The 22,713-nt window shown below is 41.8% G+C and overlaps 2 protein-coding genes across 3 annotated transcripts in view; both read right to left on the bottom strand.

Annotated features, from left to right (window-relative positions):
* Positions 1-10,701, bottom strand: part of nbeab (neurobeachin b) — a 181,965-nt gene extending 171,264 nt beyond the window's left edge. The window contains exon 1 of the mRNA XM_034548212.1: positions 10,435-10,701. Coding sequence (XP_034404103.1) covers positions 10,435-10,701 — 267 coding nt within the window. The remainder of the gene's footprint in view (positions 1-10,434) is intronic.
* A 3,699-nt stretch (positions 10,702-14,400) lies between these two features.
* stard13b (StAR-related lipid transfer (START) domain containing 13b) overlaps positions 14,401-22,713 on the bottom strand; it is a 57,501-nt gene continuing 49,188 nt past the window's right edge. For both annotated transcript variants that reach the window (XM_034549161.1, XM_034549163.1), the window contains 12 exons: positions 22,532-22,613; positions 20,504-20,567; positions 18,467-19,821; positions 18,179-18,349; positions 17,824-17,983; positions 17,380-17,578; positions 16,950-17,163; positions 16,424-16,538; positions 16,085-16,306; positions 15,687-15,904; positions 15,407-15,580; positions 14,401-15,251 (listed from right to left, as the gene is read on the bottom strand). In XM_034549161.1, the coding sequence (XP_034405052.1) occupies positions 15,134-15,251; positions 15,407-15,580; positions 15,687-15,904; positions 16,085-16,306; positions 16,424-16,538; positions 16,950-17,163; positions 17,380-17,578; positions 17,824-17,983; positions 18,179-18,349; positions 18,467-19,821; positions 20,504-20,567; positions 22,532-22,613 (3,092 nt within the window). In that variant the 3' untranslated portion in view covers positions 14,401-15,133. The remainder of the gene's footprint in view (positions 15,252-15,406; positions 15,581-15,686; positions 15,905-16,084; positions 16,307-16,423; positions 16,539-16,949; positions 17,164-17,379; positions 17,579-17,823; positions 17,984-18,178; positions 18,350-18,466; positions 19,822-20,503; positions 20,568-22,531; positions 22,614-22,713) is intronic.

Raw genomic sequence — 22,713 nt, 5'->3', positions numbered from 1 at the left:
CAGGCCAGCTCTCACAGCTAATAGCATTAGCCAGTGACACACATTTAGCATAGCCTATGCTTGAAATTGGGCTTCAATATGCCCATGTGTGCAACACAGAGACTGAACTGCTTCTCCAAAGCTACAAAAGAGATCTGCAGTGCAGTATGAAGCAGTTAAACACATCCACTGTTCTGTTGTGTTAAGGGGAGACACGCCAGGCAAAAACATAGTTTTTCAGGTTTGAGCGTTTGGGCTGTTTTGCTTCTTTAACGTGGTTTCAAAATTCCAAGTACACACTTATCACACTTTGTTTTTTTGTGTCTGTAATTTCTTTCTAAATTCACCAAGCGAAACAGAACGTTAAACTTGTAATAGAAAAAAAAACAATAGTCTTCATGCAAGTAATCAACTGAGGATATGTTAGTTTCTGCTTTTCTTCTTTTTTACCCTAATCACCTGGGGTTTCTCCACTTGGGCAGCATTTGAAGAGGCATTCAAATGTGCATTATATGTAGAGTGTAAACAGGTAGTATAAAATGCGTAAACAGTGGCCACTGGTCCCTAAACAATAAAAAGAATAAATGGTACAAAATGTCTGTCGGATACAGTAACTCTTAGTGTTTTTCCTCCATTGTCTGGGACTGTAGACCTGAGTGCAACTGATAAATAAACAGTCTGAATTGATTGCCCATATAGAAGAAGCCAAGCTGCCGTCCCAATTCTTTTAATTAAATGAGGGAAGTAGAACATCATGTGTCCATTAGTCTCATGAATATATCTATGAGCAACACTTTTGTGGCATTTGAATCAGAAGTTATGCACCACTGATGTTTCATTAGAGACGACATACCTAAATATTCAACAGCAAACTGGTGAGAGTCCATCACAATGTTTTTCAAAAGTTAGTGCTTTATGGAAAAAACAAGCAGACAAAGTAGGTCCAAGTGACTAATTATGAATAGATCCAGTTATAATGTGGCAGGGAGGATAATGAGCCATAAAAATTGAGGGTGTCTTTGTTCATTACGCTGATGCCTAAGTATTAATTGTAATCCAAACCCCTAACTCTCACTAAGCCCCCCTATTGTTCCCCCCTTACTTCAGCTACATTAAAGCAGTGTGTGATTGAGCGCTTTCGGAGCCCTTTGTGCATCAATATCAGCAGGAAATGGAAACATCCAGCTGTAATGGAGCAATAAATCTAAACATCCAAGAGACTGATTACACCAACCTTTATCAAAAAACAAAGCCTTTACAGGACTGCAAAAAGCAGGAGAGCAGGATGGACGCAGCGCCCCCAGCCATCTAACGGCAGCACCCTGCAGGCTACGGTGCTGCAGCACTTCAGGACCAAAAGTGATGAAGAAGTTTACAGAAAAACCTAACCTATTCCAAAAAGAATCACCCCATCAACAATGACAGCCTTGTCAGGCATAATGTAGAAATCCGTATTCATAGCACACATCATTAACTGCCTAGTGGCTCATGTGCAACAGAGAAGTATAAATCTGTCACTTGCTGTAATACGGAGCACAGATGCCTTCTGCTGCTACACCATCTCTCTCTCTCTCTCTCTTATGGGTTTTGTCACTAGAGGAGATGGGAAGAGAAATTGCTTGTACAAAAAGACCATATTGCCATTGGGAAGCCACTGTTGTGTGACAGTGTGTGAACGTGGATTGAAGGACCTGTGTTGGATAATGCACAGCACTTAGAAAAAAACTTAATGTCAATGTACACGATAGACAGGTTTCTTCTTTCATTCACTTCCTGAGGAAACTATAACAGGGACGTGATATAGATCGTCCCACGACTTCCGACCAAACCATGCCTCTGTAATTAAAAAGGAGGTGTAAAAGAAAAGGTTGACTGTTGCCAAAATGAGAACGCTGCTGCTATTAAAAGCAAATACTCTAGGTCTTTTACTTGTTATCCACGTAAATGCATTTGTTGGGTTTCATGACCTCAGAGTGTACAAATAATTTCTCCACACAGACAATTCAAACATCAAATCATTCTCACCCGCTCCCAATTACGCCGATGACTGCTTTCGGATTAATTTGCTCTGTGTAAAACACAATTTGGTTTTTTGAACTGGACAACATCCAATAAAAGCCCAGTCTTACAGCTCATAAAGATGTTACCTGGCTTTCATTCATATATTCCGGTCAGAAACAAATTACACACCGATTTCCATCTCCGAGCACAACTCTATCACATGATGATTGTCAGGGCCACGGATCTTATTTGCACCTTCACTATGTAGTTCTAAAGTAGTCTCAGCTTGCTGCGTCTTCACTCGGTGGTGACACAGTAAGTGGCTGACTGCTGCGGCCAGTAGTTTGCCTGATGATCATGAGAGCTGCAGCTCATCTCCATAGAAATGAGCGTGTGTGCGTAGGGCCTTGTTCCTGTGGGCAGAGACACACAGTACCACCAAGGCTGGGATTTGGTTGACGGCCAAAACCAGCTCCACCTGGGAGTAAGCCTGAGTATTTACATTGTTGCTGCTGCTGATCCAACCCACCTGTCCCTGGCTGTAAACAGGTCTGGTTAACAACAGCTCAGTAACTGTCTACCTCTAAGTAATGCTAACAATGTGTTGTGTGAAACCTGCAACTAAAAGCGGGTTAAGATCCTGTTGTTCAGTGTGTATACCATCAGCATCTCTCCGGGGTAAGGCTGTAGAGTAGGGCAGAGGTGAGAACAGAGCCATGGCCTTTGTGCAGGCGTTTGACCTATCTCTAGCTTTCCCCTAGGACACTGGCTATTGGTCATCAATGAAACCACAACAGCATTTCCATTTTGCTAATGTTGTTATCTGGAGAAGGCTGACTTCCAGAACTAGCCTCAAATTTAATTTTGGCAACATTACAAACAGTGAACAAGCGAATAAAATGCAATTCATATTTATTTTCCAAGGAAGGAGTATCCCAATAAGTAGCACGAGTATGAGAGTAAACTCCTCCACGACAAAAAAAAAAGAGAAAGAGAAAAACATTTACAGACGTCGTCCAGATAACATGTTGAAAATGCAGTCCGTTCATTTCGTCCTTGGTTGAAGGCAAGACAATGCACATCAGCATGGCCACTGAATCAATCAGCAGTTCAGATAAATTACTTTTAAAGAAACATATTTGCACAGAATCAGAATTTCAATTTTCCCTCAAATCCTGAGAGGATTATCGTGAAGTCGGATCAGAGGAAACTGTTCTTGGCAGAAATTGGATGCATTTTACTGAGGAAGCGCAATTTAAGCACACTGTAGCGCCCTACGGTGCATGTGGGTTAAACCGGAAAATATGAAAGGCTATGTAAAGATTTAATGAAGGTGAACAGTGATATTCCTGATGAATATTCCCATATAGAGCATGTAGCACAGGCTCCTATCGCAGGTGCATTTAAGTAAAACTTAATTGATCCATGCAATGTAAATAATTCTTTCACACTACACAGATGTCTGAGTGCACACAGAGCATCTCTGGACCAGAAGAAGAGATTCATGCTGAAGGACATTTCAGCAGGACATAAGTAGAGCTACGGGATGGAACAATAGATCAAGGATTAGATCAATAACTAAGACGCCTCTTTTGGAGGTCAATTATTTTTTTCTAATCAATTAATATTAGGAATTGATATGTCGTCTTAAAAATCCAGAACCAGGTCAAAATATTAGTAGCTTTTGTCCATCATTTTCCAGCAAAAGCTTTGGAACAGGTCTTAAAAGGAAAATTAAGTGCAACTTGATTGTATAGAATGTCTAATTCCATACACGCATACATGCATGCAGTTTGTCTGCACTGCAGCACAAAAGGTAATGTTTCAAAAGCGCCGCAGAAAACAACCGTGACATTTGCAAAAACGGTATCAGTGCCTAAAGGTGATATCGATCCAAGATTGATCAAACTGCAACTGACTCAACAGCAGCAGAGGGATGTTTACAGAGAAGGCCAACCATAACCGAAAGCATCTCAGGCCACACACAAGTATTTCATCTGGAATACATTTCCAGATACCCCGACTGTCCCTTGACAGCAAAGGTCATGCTCTGCTGCTTCAACTGATTTTCATTCAACACTATGAAACAAAAGTTAACTTAGCGCAGCTTTGATTCAGTTTCCAATTAATTATTTATGGAACAACATGTTTTGCAATACCCAATAAACATAATCTTCAATTGCTCCAATGACACAACATCTGGTAAATTGCTAGCTAGGCAGGAGATGGACAGAAGCAGGAGAGGGAAAGTCTAGCCTTAAACCATCATTTAAAAAAAACTTGTATTTATGATCGACATGAAGAGAGTTCCTAAACTTACCAGATGTAAGTCCACACTCTATATAAAGGGAACGTGCAAGATGTCACCTTTGGTCTTAAATGTAGACCGTGGATGACAAGCAGCGGGATCCAAAGAGGCCACATCTGATGGGCTTAAGAAGTCTGATGAGTCTTAACCACTTTTAGTAGCTAGTTATCTCCAAAATATTGAAGGGGTAGTTTATAAACCTGTGCACAAATATATGGGAGTTGAAGTCAGAAAGGTGATTTAGTACAATTTTGTGATGCATTGTAATTTACTTCTTTAGTTTCCAGATTTCCCCTGAACCTGCATTTCCACCTCAGTAAGAAGCAGCCCTTATTTTCAAGAAAGACTTTCAACAACTTCCAGAGGAAACTTGTCACAGTCACAATGTGTGATGATGTGACTTCTCAACGCTGCAGATGTTGTCTCTATAAATACTGAAGTCACAATATGGAACGTTAAAACAGCGTGTCTTATTCACTTGTTTTTCCACAGATGCGATAGTGGATCTATAATTGTAATCAAGCCTTTTGTAATCACACAATAAAGTGAATTAAATGCCTCAGACTGCTGCAAATTAGCAGACAACTTCGAAGAACTTTTTTAAGACGCTATAAGCAACTTTATCTCTGAGGGGACGCAAACAACATGACATTCAATGTGTCGACCGAGAGCAAAAGAAATAATTGAGGCAATAGCAACAGGAAGAGAGTGGTTTACGTAAATGAGCAAAATCATAGTCTGTGTGTGTGTCAAAGTGTGTGCCCGCACTGCATTCTGCTCTGCTGTCAGTGGAATAACAGACATTTCTCTGCAATAACATACTGTTGTCATATTGGGTTTCCAAACAGATGTAACAGAAAATGCCCATAATTGTTCATCCCGACGTATGCTTGAATGCCACTCAGCAAATTCAAATGGTTAAAAATCTGGTGACACCTTTGAACGGCACCACTTAAAATCACATTGCTCAAGTTGGACCCATTTCTTAAGCAGTCAGATGCAGAATTTCTTATTCATGCATTCATCTGTTCTTGATCGGAGGGTTGCAACCCTTCTCATGTCTTCCACCATGTAGCTTTAAAAATCAGACGGTATCTTGGTAATTTTCTAAAAATTGATAATAAATACGTAATAGAGCTAACAAACCATTCCTTCTTTGTAATGTGGATAGAGTAAGTTTGAGTCGGATAGAAGAGACCCTGCTACACTGAAACTACTACTACTACCAAAACTACTTCAAAAATATACAAATTGGAAAATGTCTCCAAGTCAAATGGCAGAGCTCAAGCTCCCTTTTGTTACTCCATATAATTCCGTTGGAACAACAACAACAACCTTGAAGGCAGGACTCCACAACCTGGTTTACGTCACATTATCTCAATTACATGGAAGATTAATGGCATTCCCTTCTCATTTGTTGTGATAATGGATGGTGGCACAAAACTAGCTTTGACACATATCTGTCGCACGAAAAAGAAAGTTGTAGGTATGTGGTGAAATTATGTTTAATTCTTCTTTCAAAATCGACCAGTTAATGTTTACAGTGAGACACTGTTTGGGGATGTGCCACAAGTATTAGTGATGGGCCAATATATGTTCTTTAATCATCATTCGGCATATTTTTACTCAGGGGACAGGTGCTTATCCAAGAATTCCGTTGGCAATGGAGAAACTCAGTTTGTCGCTGGGGGCCGACAGAGCTACTCACCCACATCAGATGCATACCTTTTAGCTTTTTAAAGACCTCAATCCAGCTAAAAGTATGTATTTGGTCTGTGGACATAATATCCATGAGTAAACAATTGAAACTACACAGAAGACCAGCAGATTGGACAGCTGCGCTGCCAGCTATAGCTACTGCACCATCCTACCACTGATTTCTGTTTCTTTGTCATAGAATACAGAGAGAAAATTGGAATAAAGTCTCTCAGAACTGACACATTCTTTGTAGTCAGAGGCATCCTGTAGGAGTCGTCCTCCTCACCCTTTGTTCCCAAAGAACCCCAAACCGGCTCTGTTGTGGTCTGATTAACTCACTGGCCACATTAAGGAGCCCCGCTCACCAAGTTGTGGTATTGTGTGACAAAACACTTTCAATGAGACATGTATGGACTACTTAGAGAATGTGCTCTTATGCCAAAGCTATTAGGTAGGAGGCAAATAAATATGTTGCATACGTTTCTCGTAAACGTAATCAACAATCACACAAAGATTATCTATGAATACTCAGTCTCCTAAATATTATGTTTATATCCAATTAATAACACTAAACATAATTTCAGGAAAACATTCTACCAAGCGGATTACTTATTCAAGTCACATAAAGAAGAAATGTTGTTGCGTAAAAATATGTACAAATTAAATGACAAAGTATTACATTTGTTTTATTTAACACAGACGGGACTCGGGATGCGAAGCCGCTGTACTGCTCTTTGTATGCCCGTCATCAGCCACAGCTCGCTCACTGCCTCTCTGTCGCGCTTCATTCACTCGGGATGAAAACATGGCTCTGAACAATCTAGGCAGCAACAACGTTTAACGTGATTGGGAAAACAATTTGGTAGTAACATGTTTGATTCCTACCAGTTAATTTATGACGGGCTGAGTGGAAAAGTCCTGCTTGGAGCAGATAATGAGCTAGGAGCTCCATTGCACTCTGCTGACACCAATCCTGGAGAGCAGTCACATAGTGCAGGATTGCAGACTCTCTAGTCACATTACCCTTCTACAAAAGGCCAGCATCCTGACTAATTTGGCTTTTGATACAACAATAGGTCGAACATGAGAAATGTGTTTCACCTTAGAGCTTTTCCTTTCCGGTTTCACACACCTTATAAATCGGAAACAGCAAGGATCAGTGATTACTAATCATAGTTCAATGTGCATCATTGTGCCTGACCTAAAGATCAATGCAGCATGTGTAATGCCATTAAGCTAATGAAAGTAATTGATTTGTGCCGATCATATATCTAACAAAGCAGTGAGGGCATATCAAATACTGAGAATCTGTAAATCTTTAATTGAAAGTATCTCATATCCAGGCAGGCATTTAAAGTCATATCAAAGAAGCAATAAGTGGGCCTCTGTATAGTAAGGACTGAGCAATCAATTGGAACGTCACTGGCACAGATGGGAAGCAGGAAGAGTAAACCACCAGTCAGTAGAATATTTTCTGAAGATGTTGTCAGTAAAACTGTTTTTAGACAGAGCGCTCCGACCTGCAAGGTGAAGCATGTCATTAAAGTGATAATCCATCAACAAGCTTTTCAGTATCAATCACTAGGCCTAAAATAAACTGTTGTTTATGTTGACAGTTAGTTTTTTTCTCATGGAAAGTAGTGGCTCTGGCCAGCTTGACTTCATATATACAAATATTCCAACTAATAATGTATCAATCCACTTCTGCAGCACAATCTTCATTTCCCTTGTCTGTTAGTTTGTACCGGCTCAGTATCCAGATTCATACCGACGGGGAGCGTGTGATACGAATAGAATAGAATCCTCGTGGAGTATCAGTTTAAGGAGGCCGAAATAAGCTTGGCAATAACTGACCTGGCATGACAGCCAAGGGTACCGACAGCATTCCCATTGTGTAAACATCAGCCAGTTACTGACGGCACGAAAAGGTCATCACTCCCACATGTCAGGATCAAGATGGGCCGTGAAAGCTTCTATTAATTTCATATGTCACTTTCTTCTGTTCACATCTCTCTCTATTATCCATCAGAGCATACTTGACTTTGATCATGACAATGGGGCTGTTGAGCAATTAAAACGTCCTCTTTTGTCAGAGAAGTTCATTGAATGAGTCATACCAAGTGACAATTAGCAAAGTGGGACTATCCACTCCCATCTTCGCATCTCGGAGAATAGCAGCGAGTCACCTGACAGCTCGCAAAGGGGGTGACCGACTACTGTAAATTGCATATCTGAGCATGAGACAAATCCACTTGATTTCCAACTTCATGGTTGGAAGACAACAAGGTCTTGCTTGGACCAATTGTGGTTAAGTGTATAATTGATATGTATGGTCAGAGCTTGAGAGTCCAGCTGAAAAGACAAACCAACAAGTTGTTTCATGTTGATGCAACGATCAAAAATCGAAATAGTATAACTCGGTTATCAAACACGCTATCCAATTTGGACAAAGTAAGTTGATTGTCGTTGCCGATTACTTTGTGGGACATTTCAAGCCAAAGAGGGCACGCTATCCTCTCGATATTATAATATTGAAATGAAAATATGGTTTCACAATATATATTATTCTGACTCTTGTTATGCGTGTGTGTGTGTAAACTGGTTCCCAATCTATCTTTGTCCAATCGAAGGCAAACAAACTGCCCAGAGTATTTTGACTCCTTGCACTGAATGAGTTAGTTAATGTCATTCTGATAAGACAAGAAACACTGGCTGAGAGCTGTACTTTTATCTGAAGGAGTTTTGTGTCTGATTCAATTAAGATTCACCTTTCTGAAGGGCAATAAATCAAATGACATGCCTGATGTCCAATCTCTAAAATTGCAGGCAAGTTGTCCAACAAGAACATCGGCTGAATAACAAAACACTTTTTCATGATGGAGGATCCTGGTCTGAACGTCTAACTAGTTTTTTCCAAGATGCTCCTCAGGAGTAGGAGGAAAACATTATTTTTTCATTACCCTGCAAATTGGACCCCTAGAGATACAGTAACGCATCCTTCTGGATTTCCGGGTCTTCGCTGCGCTTTAAAAATAACCTGAACTTTTAAGCATAGAAATTGCTACATTGCTATTTTACAGACAGGATGGGTGTTTGCATGACAGCTTTCTCTGCCCTCTTCTGTGGCTGGTAGTATTCATGCACATTGTGTTGTGTAATTTAGATGAAGAGGCAGATATAACGGGTGAGACATGTATTTGACTGAGAAATGTTTGGACGTCAAACAAGAGCATGCACAAATGACTTTAAAATCTAAAAAGGAAGAGTAAAAGGCCGCTGTGACATCACTGATCTGCCTCCAATGGCTCAACAGAATAAAGCAAATTGGAGAAGTGATATTATATTTGATCAACAAGATGGAGCATTGTCTCGAAAATAAGTGTTGTAAAAACCACAGGGTCGACTACTGTGGGTTATCCCTTATGCACATTTCCTGTCAATATAGCACTGCATATGGGGAGGGGGCAAGGTGTCAGAGACTCCAGCTATTGCTCTACAACTCTCACGTCCGAACATGCCAAAGGCTGCAATTTGTCTTGCTCCACGGAGTGGATTTCTGTTGTGCCAGAACAGGACGTAATTAATCTCTGGTGTGCCAACTATTGCAAACAGGCTCTGTAGTGTGGTGTTCCTGCAGATGGTCAAGGCAAAAGGTGTGAGCTGGATCTACAGCCTACACATCAGTCAGCTGCTGAAGCTCGTTGTGCCATCCAACAAACTTTTGCTGAAAGGCTTTACCTCTCACTTTGCTACAACTATACCATTAATCATACAAGAAATTAAGAGAATGGACGCTCTCCATGCTTAATTGAAAGTGGGGAAAGGGAATATCTTTACATGAAACACATATTGAGTAAATAGGAATGAAGGAAGAGGGTGATGACATCATAGTCACACACACACACACACACACACACACACACATAAGGAGTCCAGCAAGAATGCTCACTGTCTTCACAACACACTGTTGAGAAGCAGAATTGGGAAATAATTGAACCCTCTACGTTGGGATGCTAATGCAGGGCTCCCAGAAGACACCCTAAACAGTGGAAAGCCCTGGCATGTTGTGGGGATCCTAAGCTCAGGTGCGCCTTTCCCTCACTGGCATCATCCACATCAGTGTGCCCCATTCACAAGCGAGCAAACACAAGGAAGTGGGGACTTTGTGGAGCTTGAAAACTTCACCACTGGCTTTCCATTAGTGTCCCCTCAAACCACCTGGGCTGTGTGCATGTGTGACTTCTGGATGTTTACTGCTGTTCACTCTCAAATGTCCCGGGGCACTTATATCAGTACTGCGAACAACTGATATTCATTTACAATTGGCTCGGAGTCAAAATATAGCATTTTGCCATATGTCAATTACGTCGGTTATTGTTGCCACTTCGGATTAGGGGATGAAGCAATAACGTCCAGTCACCGCGTGATAAGAGGAAACGTTTACTCACCAAATTCAGCACCGTTTCAACAATATCCCGGTTGTTAACCTCTCCAACCTGGATCAGGCCGATGACAACAGCAAATTTCATGTTGATATTGCGGATCGGGACCGATGGATTGATGGTCCCAGCCGGCAACACCATTGAACCAGAGCCGGAAATCATTGTTGTCCCACCGGCGGAGACCGCAGCCGCGAGTTGCCTCTGACCGGGAGGAGGTTGTCGGTCCGAGAGCGACATCGAGCCCGGCATTGTCACCGGTCTCTCGCTTGTCATTTCCTCCCGAACCGGGCGGCTTCAGACTCTAGTTACACGCTTTCTCCTGGCAATAAATCCAAGTCACTGCTCCGGAGCATTACAAAAAGAAAAAGAATTGAGAGGAGGACACTTACGAAAAAAAAAAAAAAAAACACAAACAACAAATCAGTCTGTCAGTTAAATCCACTCCCGAGAGTTCCGGTGAGAGAGTCCGGTGTGAGGTCGGCGACAGCCGGCTAACTAAGCAGACTGACCAGCGACGTGTACACAAAGCTGTGCGCATGTGAGAGTGCCGCTCTCTTAAATGCGTGTCTCCGCGTCTGTGCCGCTGTCACCGCCATGTTGCCGCCCCCCGCCTGCGGTTACGCTCACCACGCGTGCGCTGGCTGCAACAGCGGAGCCGCGTCCACCTGGCAGGCGGGGAGCGGCGCATGTTGACAGCGTAACGTGCTGTCCGAGTCAAACTAAAAGGTCCTGTTGCCATGTGTCACACGTGTGTATGCTAGTCAATTAAGCCAATTCGGTTGCAGGTGAAACAAAAACGAGCAATATTCCACACAATGCTAATTTAGCTAACGTTACTGCATGGGGGCTTTACCTTCATTCCGAAAAGAAACTCCATTGGAGCTGAATTTAACATTCGGACACATGAATATGGCAGCAAACAAAGTGAAGACGTCGTGGAGCAATGTCTACCCGAGCAGAGGAACACATCGCTCTCCCTGTGTGTGCTGTGTGTGCTTTTAGTGCACGTGAGTGCATGCTCGTAATTCGGTTGCGGAAGCATAGTACACAGCCTCGGGGTGGTTGGCCCTCGGGGTAACTGTTCGCTCTGTCAGCATGTTCGCCGTCCACGTGCGCAGGGACGTTGAGCGGAAACAGATAGTCGGAAGTTACCTGCTTACCTTTCACCTGTTGTTGCTCATACCTGGACGAAGACGCAGTATTGTATGAGTGGGACATCATTTGAAGTTAAAGAAATAAAAAAATGTAATCTTTTTTTAAAAATAAGAAATGGTCTGGTTACCTGTAGTTGTGGCTCCCCAGGAAATGTGAACCAAATAACATTAATTATGACATTGCTCCATTTCGGTGTCCCAGTTGTGAGCTGGCACACATACATGGAGCGATTAATATGATTAATTATGCCTATCAGTGCGTTAGAGCTATTGGTGCTGTGCTTGAGGTATCTCCCCGTATATTTTAAGAAGTGTTGAGATAATACGTTTTGATGGTAAATAGATTTGACTATTGCTTTTATCAATAGGTTTTTTAAAGGTTATTATATAATTAAGAGACATTTCTGCAGACACTGAGCCATTCAGGATGTTGTTACGATTATTATTATCCTACAATTTATTCCTCTCTTCACATAAATGTGTTCTAGTTTCATTAAATGCAAAGCAATACGACAAATCCCATTGAAATTAATTCCCTTGGTTTTCTCCCAATGATCCTGATGACTTGGTAGCCGGGTCTGCTTGTTGACACATCACATTTAATTGGTAATTACAGACAGAATTTAAGCATTTACCGGTATTAGTGGAAATTCATGATTTGCTTGGTTTATTACTGAACATTTTGTAAAAGATTCTGGTTTGCATCCATCACTGTTGAACATGCATATTTACATTTACGTTCTTAAATTAATACAATGTTTTTTTCATATGCATTATTCATTTGAATCGTATGGTCTGTTTTCCTTTTCAATGAGCAAAATAGTAAAACGCCATCTGCATGTAGATGCATTGCATCAATACATTTTGTATTCTTTAAAAAAGGGAGAGGCATTTTACTGCTTTTTGTCTTCAGTGTGGCTTCTCCAATATCTCATCTGTGGCCAATTTTAATTTGCCCAAAGTCATATGAACAAATATTTCCAGAATGCAATAAACAATAATAATGACCAAAAAAAGCCACCAGGTTCCCGTGGTTACATAAAAGAGACTGACACTGACAGCTTGGCAACATTCCTGCATCGTTCTGACTGACAGCCAGAAGCTGAGCTTGCATTTCATGACCTCACTAAGCTGATCTGTGTCAGCAGGGCTTCAAAAGAGGTAGACATAATGTGAGACTCCATACTGCTGTACCTATCATGTATATTACTGTGCACCTTTAAGACTTGATTTAATTTGTGGCAGTGCAATGCAGAGCAAATTATTATTTAGCTTGCTCACATTATTGAATCAGGTGTACTTCTAATACAGTTATTATTACCGGTAGTATTATCTTGCAGTGTTGTTGTTTTTATTATCTCACTGTGGTCTTATCTTCTATTCTAAATGTTTCTTTTTTTTCAGAGTGCTATATCTTTGGATCAGCAAATTACTTCTTAGAGGTCTAGAGGTCGATGGACGGGGTTTGATTTTGTCATTCACACACTAAGAGCATATTAGTGAACTGAATTAGAAGAGCAGATACAGACTCAATAACCTGCAGCAATGTTCATGTTATTATTGTTCCGGTAAGGTCTGCCACAGCAGCTTCTCACTGTCATCTGTAATTGTTTTAGTGAACGATCTCTCTGTATACTTTCATGATGTCTGAACTGCCACAACCTCAAATGTCATCTTAGTAAGATAAATTGATACCACATGAGATAATTCTTCAAGTCATCAAGCAAAATGTATTTTAATACTCAACAGAATGTGGATAGATTTAGTGTGGCATCCTTTAAGACTGAAACAATGATTGTAGTTGCTCCATTAGTCCATTGATGACATGAACACTTCCCTTTAGTTATCTTTGCACTGCTATCTTCCACCCTCACTACTTGTTGAAAAATAATTTAAAAAACCTCAGTTCAATATCGCCTCAGGGGGAAATAAAATGTGGCCATAGTAAAGATTAACATTCTGCTGATCAGAAAGGGCCATCTAGTGGACAGAAATTACTATTAACCAGGTTTATGTGTTCAGTTTGTGCCTTTCCAAACAATTTGTAAGGAAAGACAAGACATAACAAAACTAATTACAGTCTGCAATAGATTTTACTTTTGAATCAGTTATGTCTGCATTACACAATTAGTTGCAAGCTTCCCATGTATGTCCATCCTCCATGTGGACTGCAGTCATGCATTCTCTTTGAATGTCCAGTAGAGGGCCCTCTCATCCCAGATCAGGGATAACTGTGTTTGTGCAAGTCAGTGGTCCTACATATGTACATGATTGTGGAGTGTAAACATGTTCCCAAAAGCATTACTGACACTGTTTAATATCAATTGTCCATAACAGGATTTAGACTGCCAGAGCCCAGCTCAGAGACTGCTGCTGGATGCTAGGAAAAGCAGTATATTTGCCACAAACATAAATGAAACAATACAAAGTGTAGGTATCCGTTGTCAGTCGTGAAGTGCATATATGGGTGTGTGTGGCAGTGTATAGCATATAACAGAATATCAGCAAAAAGAAGTGTCACTTCCTCTCCCCCAAAGAGCAAGGCTGCCAGATTAAGGAGGTATTTAAGGTCAGAGCCACACCGGCTCACCCAGCTGATGACACTCCAATCAGCACCTGCAACAGACAACCACAAGCAGCAGGGGCACCTAGTGTATTGGAGTAGAATGGTCGTCACAAGTCATGCACAGGTCAGTCGACGTCCATAACTTCTTAAAATGTCCTCTTTTGTCTTTTTGATGTGGCGAACGATGTGAAGAATCAGTGCGTAGAAACATGTTAGCATTTTTATAGTTTTATTAAAAAATAATATCTCCTGCACTTGACTGCACAATCCAGTACCCTTAAGCAGGTATGATCAAGTCAAACCATAAGTCATTCTTTTCACAGCCATAGGAGGTCAAAGTTGAATAAAATTACACCCATTCCAAGATGGCAATACTGGAGAAAAGTAAAACCAGCTTACAATTTTGTATCATGTGTACTACAGAAGAGTTGACAAAGTGAAATAATCAATATATATGATATTAACATATGTACTCTTTATCCCTTCACATATATACAATATAAACATATTGTTTGGATGTACAGTATATTCACACACACATATATACAGTCTACAAAATAATAATTATAGCTTTAAATCTGAAATTAATAACATATACATGCTTCCCAGAAGCGTTTAAGAACTTGAATGTCCTAGACATTGTAGATTAAAGTAACAGTAATACAATATTATTAAAGATAATTATTATTATCAGGTTTAGCAACATCATGGTAAATAGAATACAACGGCTAAGGACATAGGCAGGATGATTAATTTCCCGCTGAGTAAATATGCTCAGCACCAATAAGACGTCCTCTTTTGTCATTGTGCAAGTAGAGGAGCTCAGCATCTTTTTCAGAACATTTCTATTCTAGGAAAAGAACAACACGTTTTAAACTGTGCTTTAGTTCCTGGGACCTGTCTATGCTTTATGTCTGCCTGTTAGCAATGACTCAAAGGCTCAATCTTGATCTCAAGGCTGAACAGACACAATTGGCAAACTATTTCAGATTTTGGTCTCTGGGCCGTCTGTGATTAGTGGCTGAAAGGAGTTGCGTATCCGGGCAGCTTCTGCAGCACAAAGGTGACCAAAGGCTTTGTTGTACCAGTCTGGAGTCCTTCCCCTGAAGTCAAAACAGGATATTCAATACAATATAGCCTACAGCCACATACAAGGAGCTAAAATGCTAATGATATCACACATTAAATTGTTTTTGTTTACTTTAGACACAATTACAAAAGTGTAAAAATGTTTTAATACGAATTTTGTGGGACTTACTTCAAGTCCACTCTGCAGATATGAGTTAGTCTGGACTTTCCTGAGCCACAGGGCTCCAGCAGGTAATTGGACTCCAGGACTATTGCTCGAACCCCTCCAACAGGAGGACAATCATGCTCTATTGACACAGAAACCAGGGAGCAGGCGCCTTTGGGCAAGTCGGTCCTCCATGATCTTGAATAAACAGAGAGAGATTGAGTATGTAGCCTAAAATACATTATGGCTACTTCCAAACAAAGGATGACATGTTGCTTTGTGTTTTCTTTGTATCACCACTCACCTGAGTACTACAAAGTCCCTGCTGGGATGAGGGGGCATGCGATTGAGAACATACTGAAACACCTCTGTCTGCTTGTCTAGTGTCTCACACACTTTCCACTGCAGCAGGTCCACATCCCACAGGTGGCGCTCTCGTAGCACGCGGTTCAAAACTACAGACGGTGGGGCTTCCACCTCCACGGACACTCGCCAGCGTCTCAAAGGGTTCCCATCTCCCACCTGGATGGGCCACACAACAAATATTTTTTTGAGAATTCAAGCTTTGCTTGTCATACTGTTAAATTATAATTTTTATATTTCATCTTAGGAGTTGATAAGGAATATTGTGATTTATATTGATATACTATCATATCTGAAACAATCTCAAACTAATGCGACAATCATAGGAGGAACACCAACCTTCTTGTAGGAGAGCTCTGTGTTATCAGAGCTGCTGCAGGACACCCAGTATTTGGACTTCTCCCGGGCCTCTTTGAGCTGGCTCTGAAGTCTCCCCTCCATGTGAGTTTGGTACGTTCCATCGCCGTCCTCCAGATGCTTGCACAGCTCCTCAATTGTTGGTGCATGCAAGTCAGCCTCCACGTATGAATTACGCGACTGAGTAACCATCTCATGAGGGATCTAATGGGTGTATAAAAGCATGATGTAAGATTCACAGCAACTTCACACAGAAGGGGCATGTGGATATTGCATCCAGGCATGACATTCTTGCACCATTTCAACTACAGGTTCTCGTACCTCAAAGAGACGGTTGCACTCTATGATCATATGAGCAAGGCCCTGTGTTGCTGCTAAGTTTTCATTCAGATCCTTCTGGTCTGGTCTGCCGGTGGCATACTTCTTCTGCATGGCCCTGGAGATTGTGGGGAGAGAAAACCTATTAGGCCAGCAGAGTCCCCGGTCAATGTCTCCACAAAATGCAGTCTATAAACCCTTCCTCCACTCTGCAGGAAACCCCTTTGATCCCTTTAGCAATAATTTCAACACACTAAATTAGAGAGCTTGGTTTTGTTTGTACACAGCATGATCTCATAAAACACTGAGCTTTATGCCACGTCCTTTCAAAAGTGGCCCAGAAAGAGAGTAATCTATTGCACCCCTGAGGGCTGAGAAAACTCTGTAACCCATTTTGTGTCCATCTCTATGGAGTAATAGGGGAATATAATCATGCAGGAGTTAATAGAAAGCATGCATGTCTTCCTCATTAGTTAGTGTCGGGCAATGTTGCTGCTCCAAAGTCATGACATGAGAGAAAAATAAATACCTTGGTGAGAGATTGTCTTTCTTGAGTATGTTGAGGTGAAAGAGGGAGGGGGCCAGACACACAGCAATGTTCATGGGTGTCATCTGGTTTTCTTCCACAGAGGAAGTGACATCGCTGAGGAAACAGAGCAACGTCTGCAGAACCTCTCGGTTTTCATCTGACATCAGCATTATGGCTGCCTGGACAGCTTGCAACCTTTGGTCCTTTGGCACATCTGCACATACGAGAGTATTGAATTCTATTAATTCCACAGAAAAGCAATCGTGAACTGTCAAAGGTCATTTACTAGATTTGAAATTGCAACCACATGCACTCAATATTAGTTCAGGTGCAATGTCACAGTGTCATCCCAGTTTAAACCAAAACCAGTGAGACAATAGAATTAAAACCCGCCATGGGACAAAAGACAAGCAAAGAGTCATGTCCTTACATTGGTAGATATGGAGGAAGGTCTCCCCCAGCTTGCTGGTGAGCAGAGGCTCAGGGAGATCCCTGAAGAACTGCTTCACCATGTCAGCCACATCATAGGCAGACTGGTCCTCATAATTCACATTGTCTGGAGAATTCTCATTCATCTGCCTGAGAGCTTGAATTCGAGACTTCACCCCCGATTTACGAAAGAGACCCACCTGGAGGCAAAACAGAGGTGTTATATTATTAAAATGACAGCTGGCAGAAATATGTAGACTTACACTGTACAGCAGTTAAGCTCACTGTATCGTTATAATACAACTATTGTATTTGCCTCCAGTCAGTCACCGTTCATCAAAACTTGACAGCACATTATAAACATGAGATAAACCCACCCATTAGTTTCATCACATGTAAAAATGCAAGTTGAATGCAACCCGAGAGTCTGCGTACTGTGGCTGACCTGGTCAAGACACTGGCTCCTCAGGTAGCGCAGGGCCTGCTGCAGGCCGAGGGGCAACGGCTGTCCAGAACGCTGCACATGCACTATCAGAGGCACGCCGAACACATTCTTATCCTTATAGTCCGGTACCTTCATTCTCTTCATAAACTTTGGCACCGACCTAGGGGAGACATCGACACAACATCTGTGACACTGTGCTCTACAGTAATTCAGTAAGGCCTATTCATATCATACTGGACAAATACACGTTTTTCGTTACATACAAAATCAGTGCAAAGAAATAAAACAAGCTTTCACTGATGAAGAACAGATGTAAATAATCATGAACCACACCCCAAGCTAGAAATAGACTTACCAGGTCCAGCCATGCTTGTTGGACATTGAGTACTTCTCCATGGTTGCAGTAAGGCGCAGCAGAGAAAACCTCTGCAACAAGCTCAGCTGGCCCGCTGACTGGTTGGTGATCTGCAGTGATGCCACTGAGTGACTAAGGCGATTAGATATCTGAAAGCTGGGCCATCGTAACCTAATGCCATAAAAGATGAATGAGCAAAGAAAAGATAAAAAAATCTAATTTTTCTTTTTGTATAGAGAAAACCCAAACTAGAGTTCAGTACTTTCAATACGATTCCATGAGGCTTACCGATTAGGTCTTGTGAGTGAAGCGCCTACTCCAGAGTCCCTCCTTTCCCTGAGGATTGTGGATTCTGTCTCCGCAAGTGATACTCTGTCTCTGTCCCCATAACTAGGTGTGGTCTGGCTTTCCGTGACAGAATTTCCCTCAAAGTCCAATGTGATCTGACTCGAGGACTGAAGGCCTCCTGTATGTTCTCTTTCACTGTCCACCTGCGCCAACCCGTCACTAACAGGCAACACATTCTTCGACCAGCGGTCCACAATCTGCTGTAGACCATTGACATGCAGCAAGATATCATCCAGGTGAGGGAACAGGTCCTCCTTCTCCAGGTCTATCAGGTCTCCAGTGCTGGCATACAGATGCGAGCCAGGGACGTTATCGTACACACTGATGCGGCTGCCTCGAGAGCAGCACTGGGTCACAGGCCTGGATTCTTTCCTACATGAAATCAGTGGGGAGTCCAAGTGCATGCTGCCTGTGTGCCAGTTGATAGAGGCCCCATTGGTTGGGGACAGGCTCTCTATGGACAGTGCTTTGGGGAAGGTTCCTGGCTTGTGGTCTTTGGGAATGTGGACCACCAGGTCTTCATATGAGCAGAATTCATTCCTGCGGTTTTGTTCTGCGACTTCATTCCCTTTGGTGCCTGAGAAGATGTCCATGTCCTCTAAATACATGCCGCTGCGCTTGTAGTCAGCCCGGTGGGGTTTACGCTCTTTCAGGCTGGGGGTGCTAACAGCGCTGCCACTGGAATGGCTGCTCCCCTCACTTCCGGACTGGGCTTTGTTGGACGGTATTTCCGGAGCCCCTCCATCTCCATTCATGATCTCGACACACTGCAGTGTCTTCAGTGTCTGGCCCTCCTGCTGAAGCACTGGAGAGCTGATGACCAACGTTTTACGACCCCTTCCCAGAGTTCCTCGGGAGCGCAGTGTCTCCATGCGCTTCAGGAAGTCTTTGGCACGGATGCGGCTTGTCTTGCTGTGATTATCAGGTAGTGAGCTGTAGTGAGCAATTTCTTTGTGGATGTGAGGCATCGTGAGAGAAGTAGAGTCTGGCATTGCTGCAGAATCGGAGCCTGTGCGGTTGGAGCAGTCGGAGTCCTCTGTGCTGAGGCCCCTGTGGCCGCTGCCCCCGCTGCTCTCACTGTGCAGAGAAGAGATCTCTGGCTCCGAGAGGTCCGTCAGAACACTCTCGCTGCTGGTGGTGGTTCTCAGAGGCACGCCGTCCCCGGAGTGCTGACCCTCTCTGGGGTTTCCCAGCAGACAGTCAATGTCCTGCAACCTGGACCAACGCCGGCTGCTCCACTCAAAAGTCCATTTGTCACTGATAGCAAACAGGTCTTCTTCATCAGAGTCTTCACTCTGGGGAAAAACAAATCATGTTACAATAATAAATACAATATCTTCTTTGTAGTAATAACTGTTGTATAATATTATCTCCTCAAAACTATCCAATTAAATCATATAAATACAATTTAATTAAAAAAAGATCATGCATGCACATAAAATGATTGAGGTTTGCATAAAATGACCTCACAGATGTTGCATATTTTTAAATAAATCCACCATGGCAGGAAAATAAATCATTCCGATAAGCCAGCAGGCTACATTCCAATGTGGGGACAGCTGACAATATGTCCCATTCAATAGGCATGCATATAACAATGTTAGATTCTCAAATATCATTGAATCTAGGTTATAGGTGAAACCTAGATTCCCGCATTATATTTGCATTGGTGGAGTATGAGCATAACTTAAGGAAATCTTTGTCAGAAAATACCATTTCTTACAAAGGCATTGATGTTTTCTGAGGGTTACAAAACACAACAAACCCTCAGAGGTACATGCACAGTGCTATATTTCCGAATCGTCTCAGCACAGAAAGCATGACACCGACTCTCTTGGCTGGATTTTTTCTCCTACCTTCTGAATCCTTGTTTTATCAATATGTATTTTTTTGTAGTGTCCCACTTATAAAAATCCACCTTCAAAGTAAGACTACAAGAGCATCTTTTTCCCATTAAAGCATGTAGTCAACACTTACTTTCTTCTTCGGAAGGTTCACGTCAAGCTTCATAGAGGCACACTTGTTCAAGGTGTTGAGTCGCCTGAAAGAAAAAATAATAATAAACTTAATTTATCTGGCACCTTTTAAAAACAAACTTAGAGAGTGCTTTACATGGTTGAAACAGGAATAAAAAAATGACTGCAACAGGTGACATTGAAGTTGTAAAATGGCCCCAGGATGAAAGCTGTTGAACAAACACCAGAATAGCTTCCTAATGACCACTTCAGAGATAAATCCCATTCTGTTTGCTATCTCAGTGTTAACCACATCAGCATCGGATCTATATGTACAACCAGACCCAGAGGAAAATTCTGTTTGTTCGTTCCACAATATCCTAAACCTAATGAACACCGGTAATGGGTGGTTGCTCTGTTATCTTTCTCTCAGCATTGGATTAAAGTGATTGTGGCTTGAAAAGTGGTTTGCAGTAGTTTGAAGACAGGCACATTTAAAATTTAAGGTAAACCAATGGATTTATGGATTTATTTATTTATGGCTAGATGTATGTTCCAATCAAAGACTATTTTTCTGAAGATCTTAATCTACAGTTCTACAGATGCACCAGTTTTTGATGCCATTTCTCACTTGATATGCAAATCATTAGATCCGTTGGTGATTTTGAATTTTTTTGTATTTTACTTGCGTCAGACAAGACCTACACATACAAGACATGCAGTTTGAATCCTGAACTCAGTTGTCAGGGAAGCAATGTCATGTTTTCAAACTTACAGCCTACGCCTTGGCGCATGTACTCGGTGGTTAGAGGTTTTGTGGGTGTGCAAACTGGGATATATAAAGGAACATAACTAAAAACTGTCCATGAACCAACCAAAGTATGGGGGAAAAGATGACGGCATGACAAAATACACTACAGCTCACTGTGACTTGCCTTAAGACAAATGGTAACTCTTATGGTATGATAATAGCAACCTCAAGCAGCTTTAAATACATATTGACAGTATTGTTCTGTGACATTAAATGGCCTTAGATGGAGGCTGTAACTATCCCCCAGTGCTGTAGAAAACAGGGGTTAGCCACACACAAAGTCACTGTAGATAGTGGGACCCGTGGGCCCTTGATTCTGCAGCCTAAGGAGCTTTGAATGTGGTTGCTAAAATAGAAGGCTGCTTAGCCAGGGATCAGAGAGAGCACTCAAATACATCAGATATATTTCAGCTTCATTTCCACCCACAGTATGTTGGGTGGCATTTATTGTTGTGCACACTAGACTGTAGTGGCGTTACTGACAACAAAGCCATCCTTATGTTACCATAGAGATGCTAGGAAGATGCGGGCAAAATCACATTGAGGGTGGAACTGTTTCCAATTGTCTCTTTATCCCGTGGCTAGTTTGGAATTTAGATGAGTTGCTTGAGTGTTGTTTAGAGTCATAGTATATTAAGCTGTGCGAGGCAACGCTCATGCTCCTCCTGCCTCCCTCTCGGGATGGTTGTCGTGGTTACTGTGGTAACTGAAGTGCCGTTTTCATCTCGGCTTGAAAAAGTACATGAGTCGACTTGCCCTACAAGGGGGCGATGTAGAACCATCAGTTGTTCCATTAGTGCTCTTTTATATTCTTAATACTGTCTGGCAAAGTGTGAAAAAAAACATTTTTTTTTCTCATGCCGTTATGTCAGAGAGAAAGCTTTAACAGAAGAAGATTTACGCCAATGCTCCTGCAATTGCAGTTAATGGGTGTTTTATTAAATCAGGATGTCAGTCTTATAGTTCAGCCCTGGCAGAGGAAGGTCTGATGAAGGTCTTTAGGAACTGGTGTCCTGATTTAATATGTTAATTAATGTAACAGCAACATGTGGGGAATCTTTATTTCCTCACAAGACTCGTGACAGCCAAGAAATGAAAATGTGCTTTTAACATGATGAGATGTGTTTTAACTTTAAAATTTATAAAGGGATTCTCACATAGTTCCACTTCCTTGGGGCGAGGAAATGATTTGTGGCATTGACTCACAGACGAGCCACTGTCAATCAAACATCTGGTTACCTGCACAGAGGTTCCACAAGATCTTTGTCCAGAAAGTCATGGTCTCTTTTGACAGGAGTTATGTCGATGGGGAACTGGGAATCTGGAGAAGAAGAAATACACATTAAAGAAAGTGTCATCCGTGTATTGAATGAATGGAAATAAAGAACTAGAAAACTGCATTCTTTCCAGAAGTGCATTGG

The sequence above is a fragment of the Cyclopterus lumpus genome, chromosome 13, assembly GCF_009769545.1.
Source record: "Cyclopterus lumpus isolate fCycLum1 chromosome 13, fCycLum1.pri, whole genome shotgun sequence".
NCBI lineage: Eukaryota > Metazoa > Chordata > Actinopteri > Perciformes > Cyclopteridae > Cyclopterus > Cyclopterus lumpus.
Note: the sequence above shows the minus strand (reverse complement) of the source record. Positions and strands in the feature narration are given on the sequence as shown.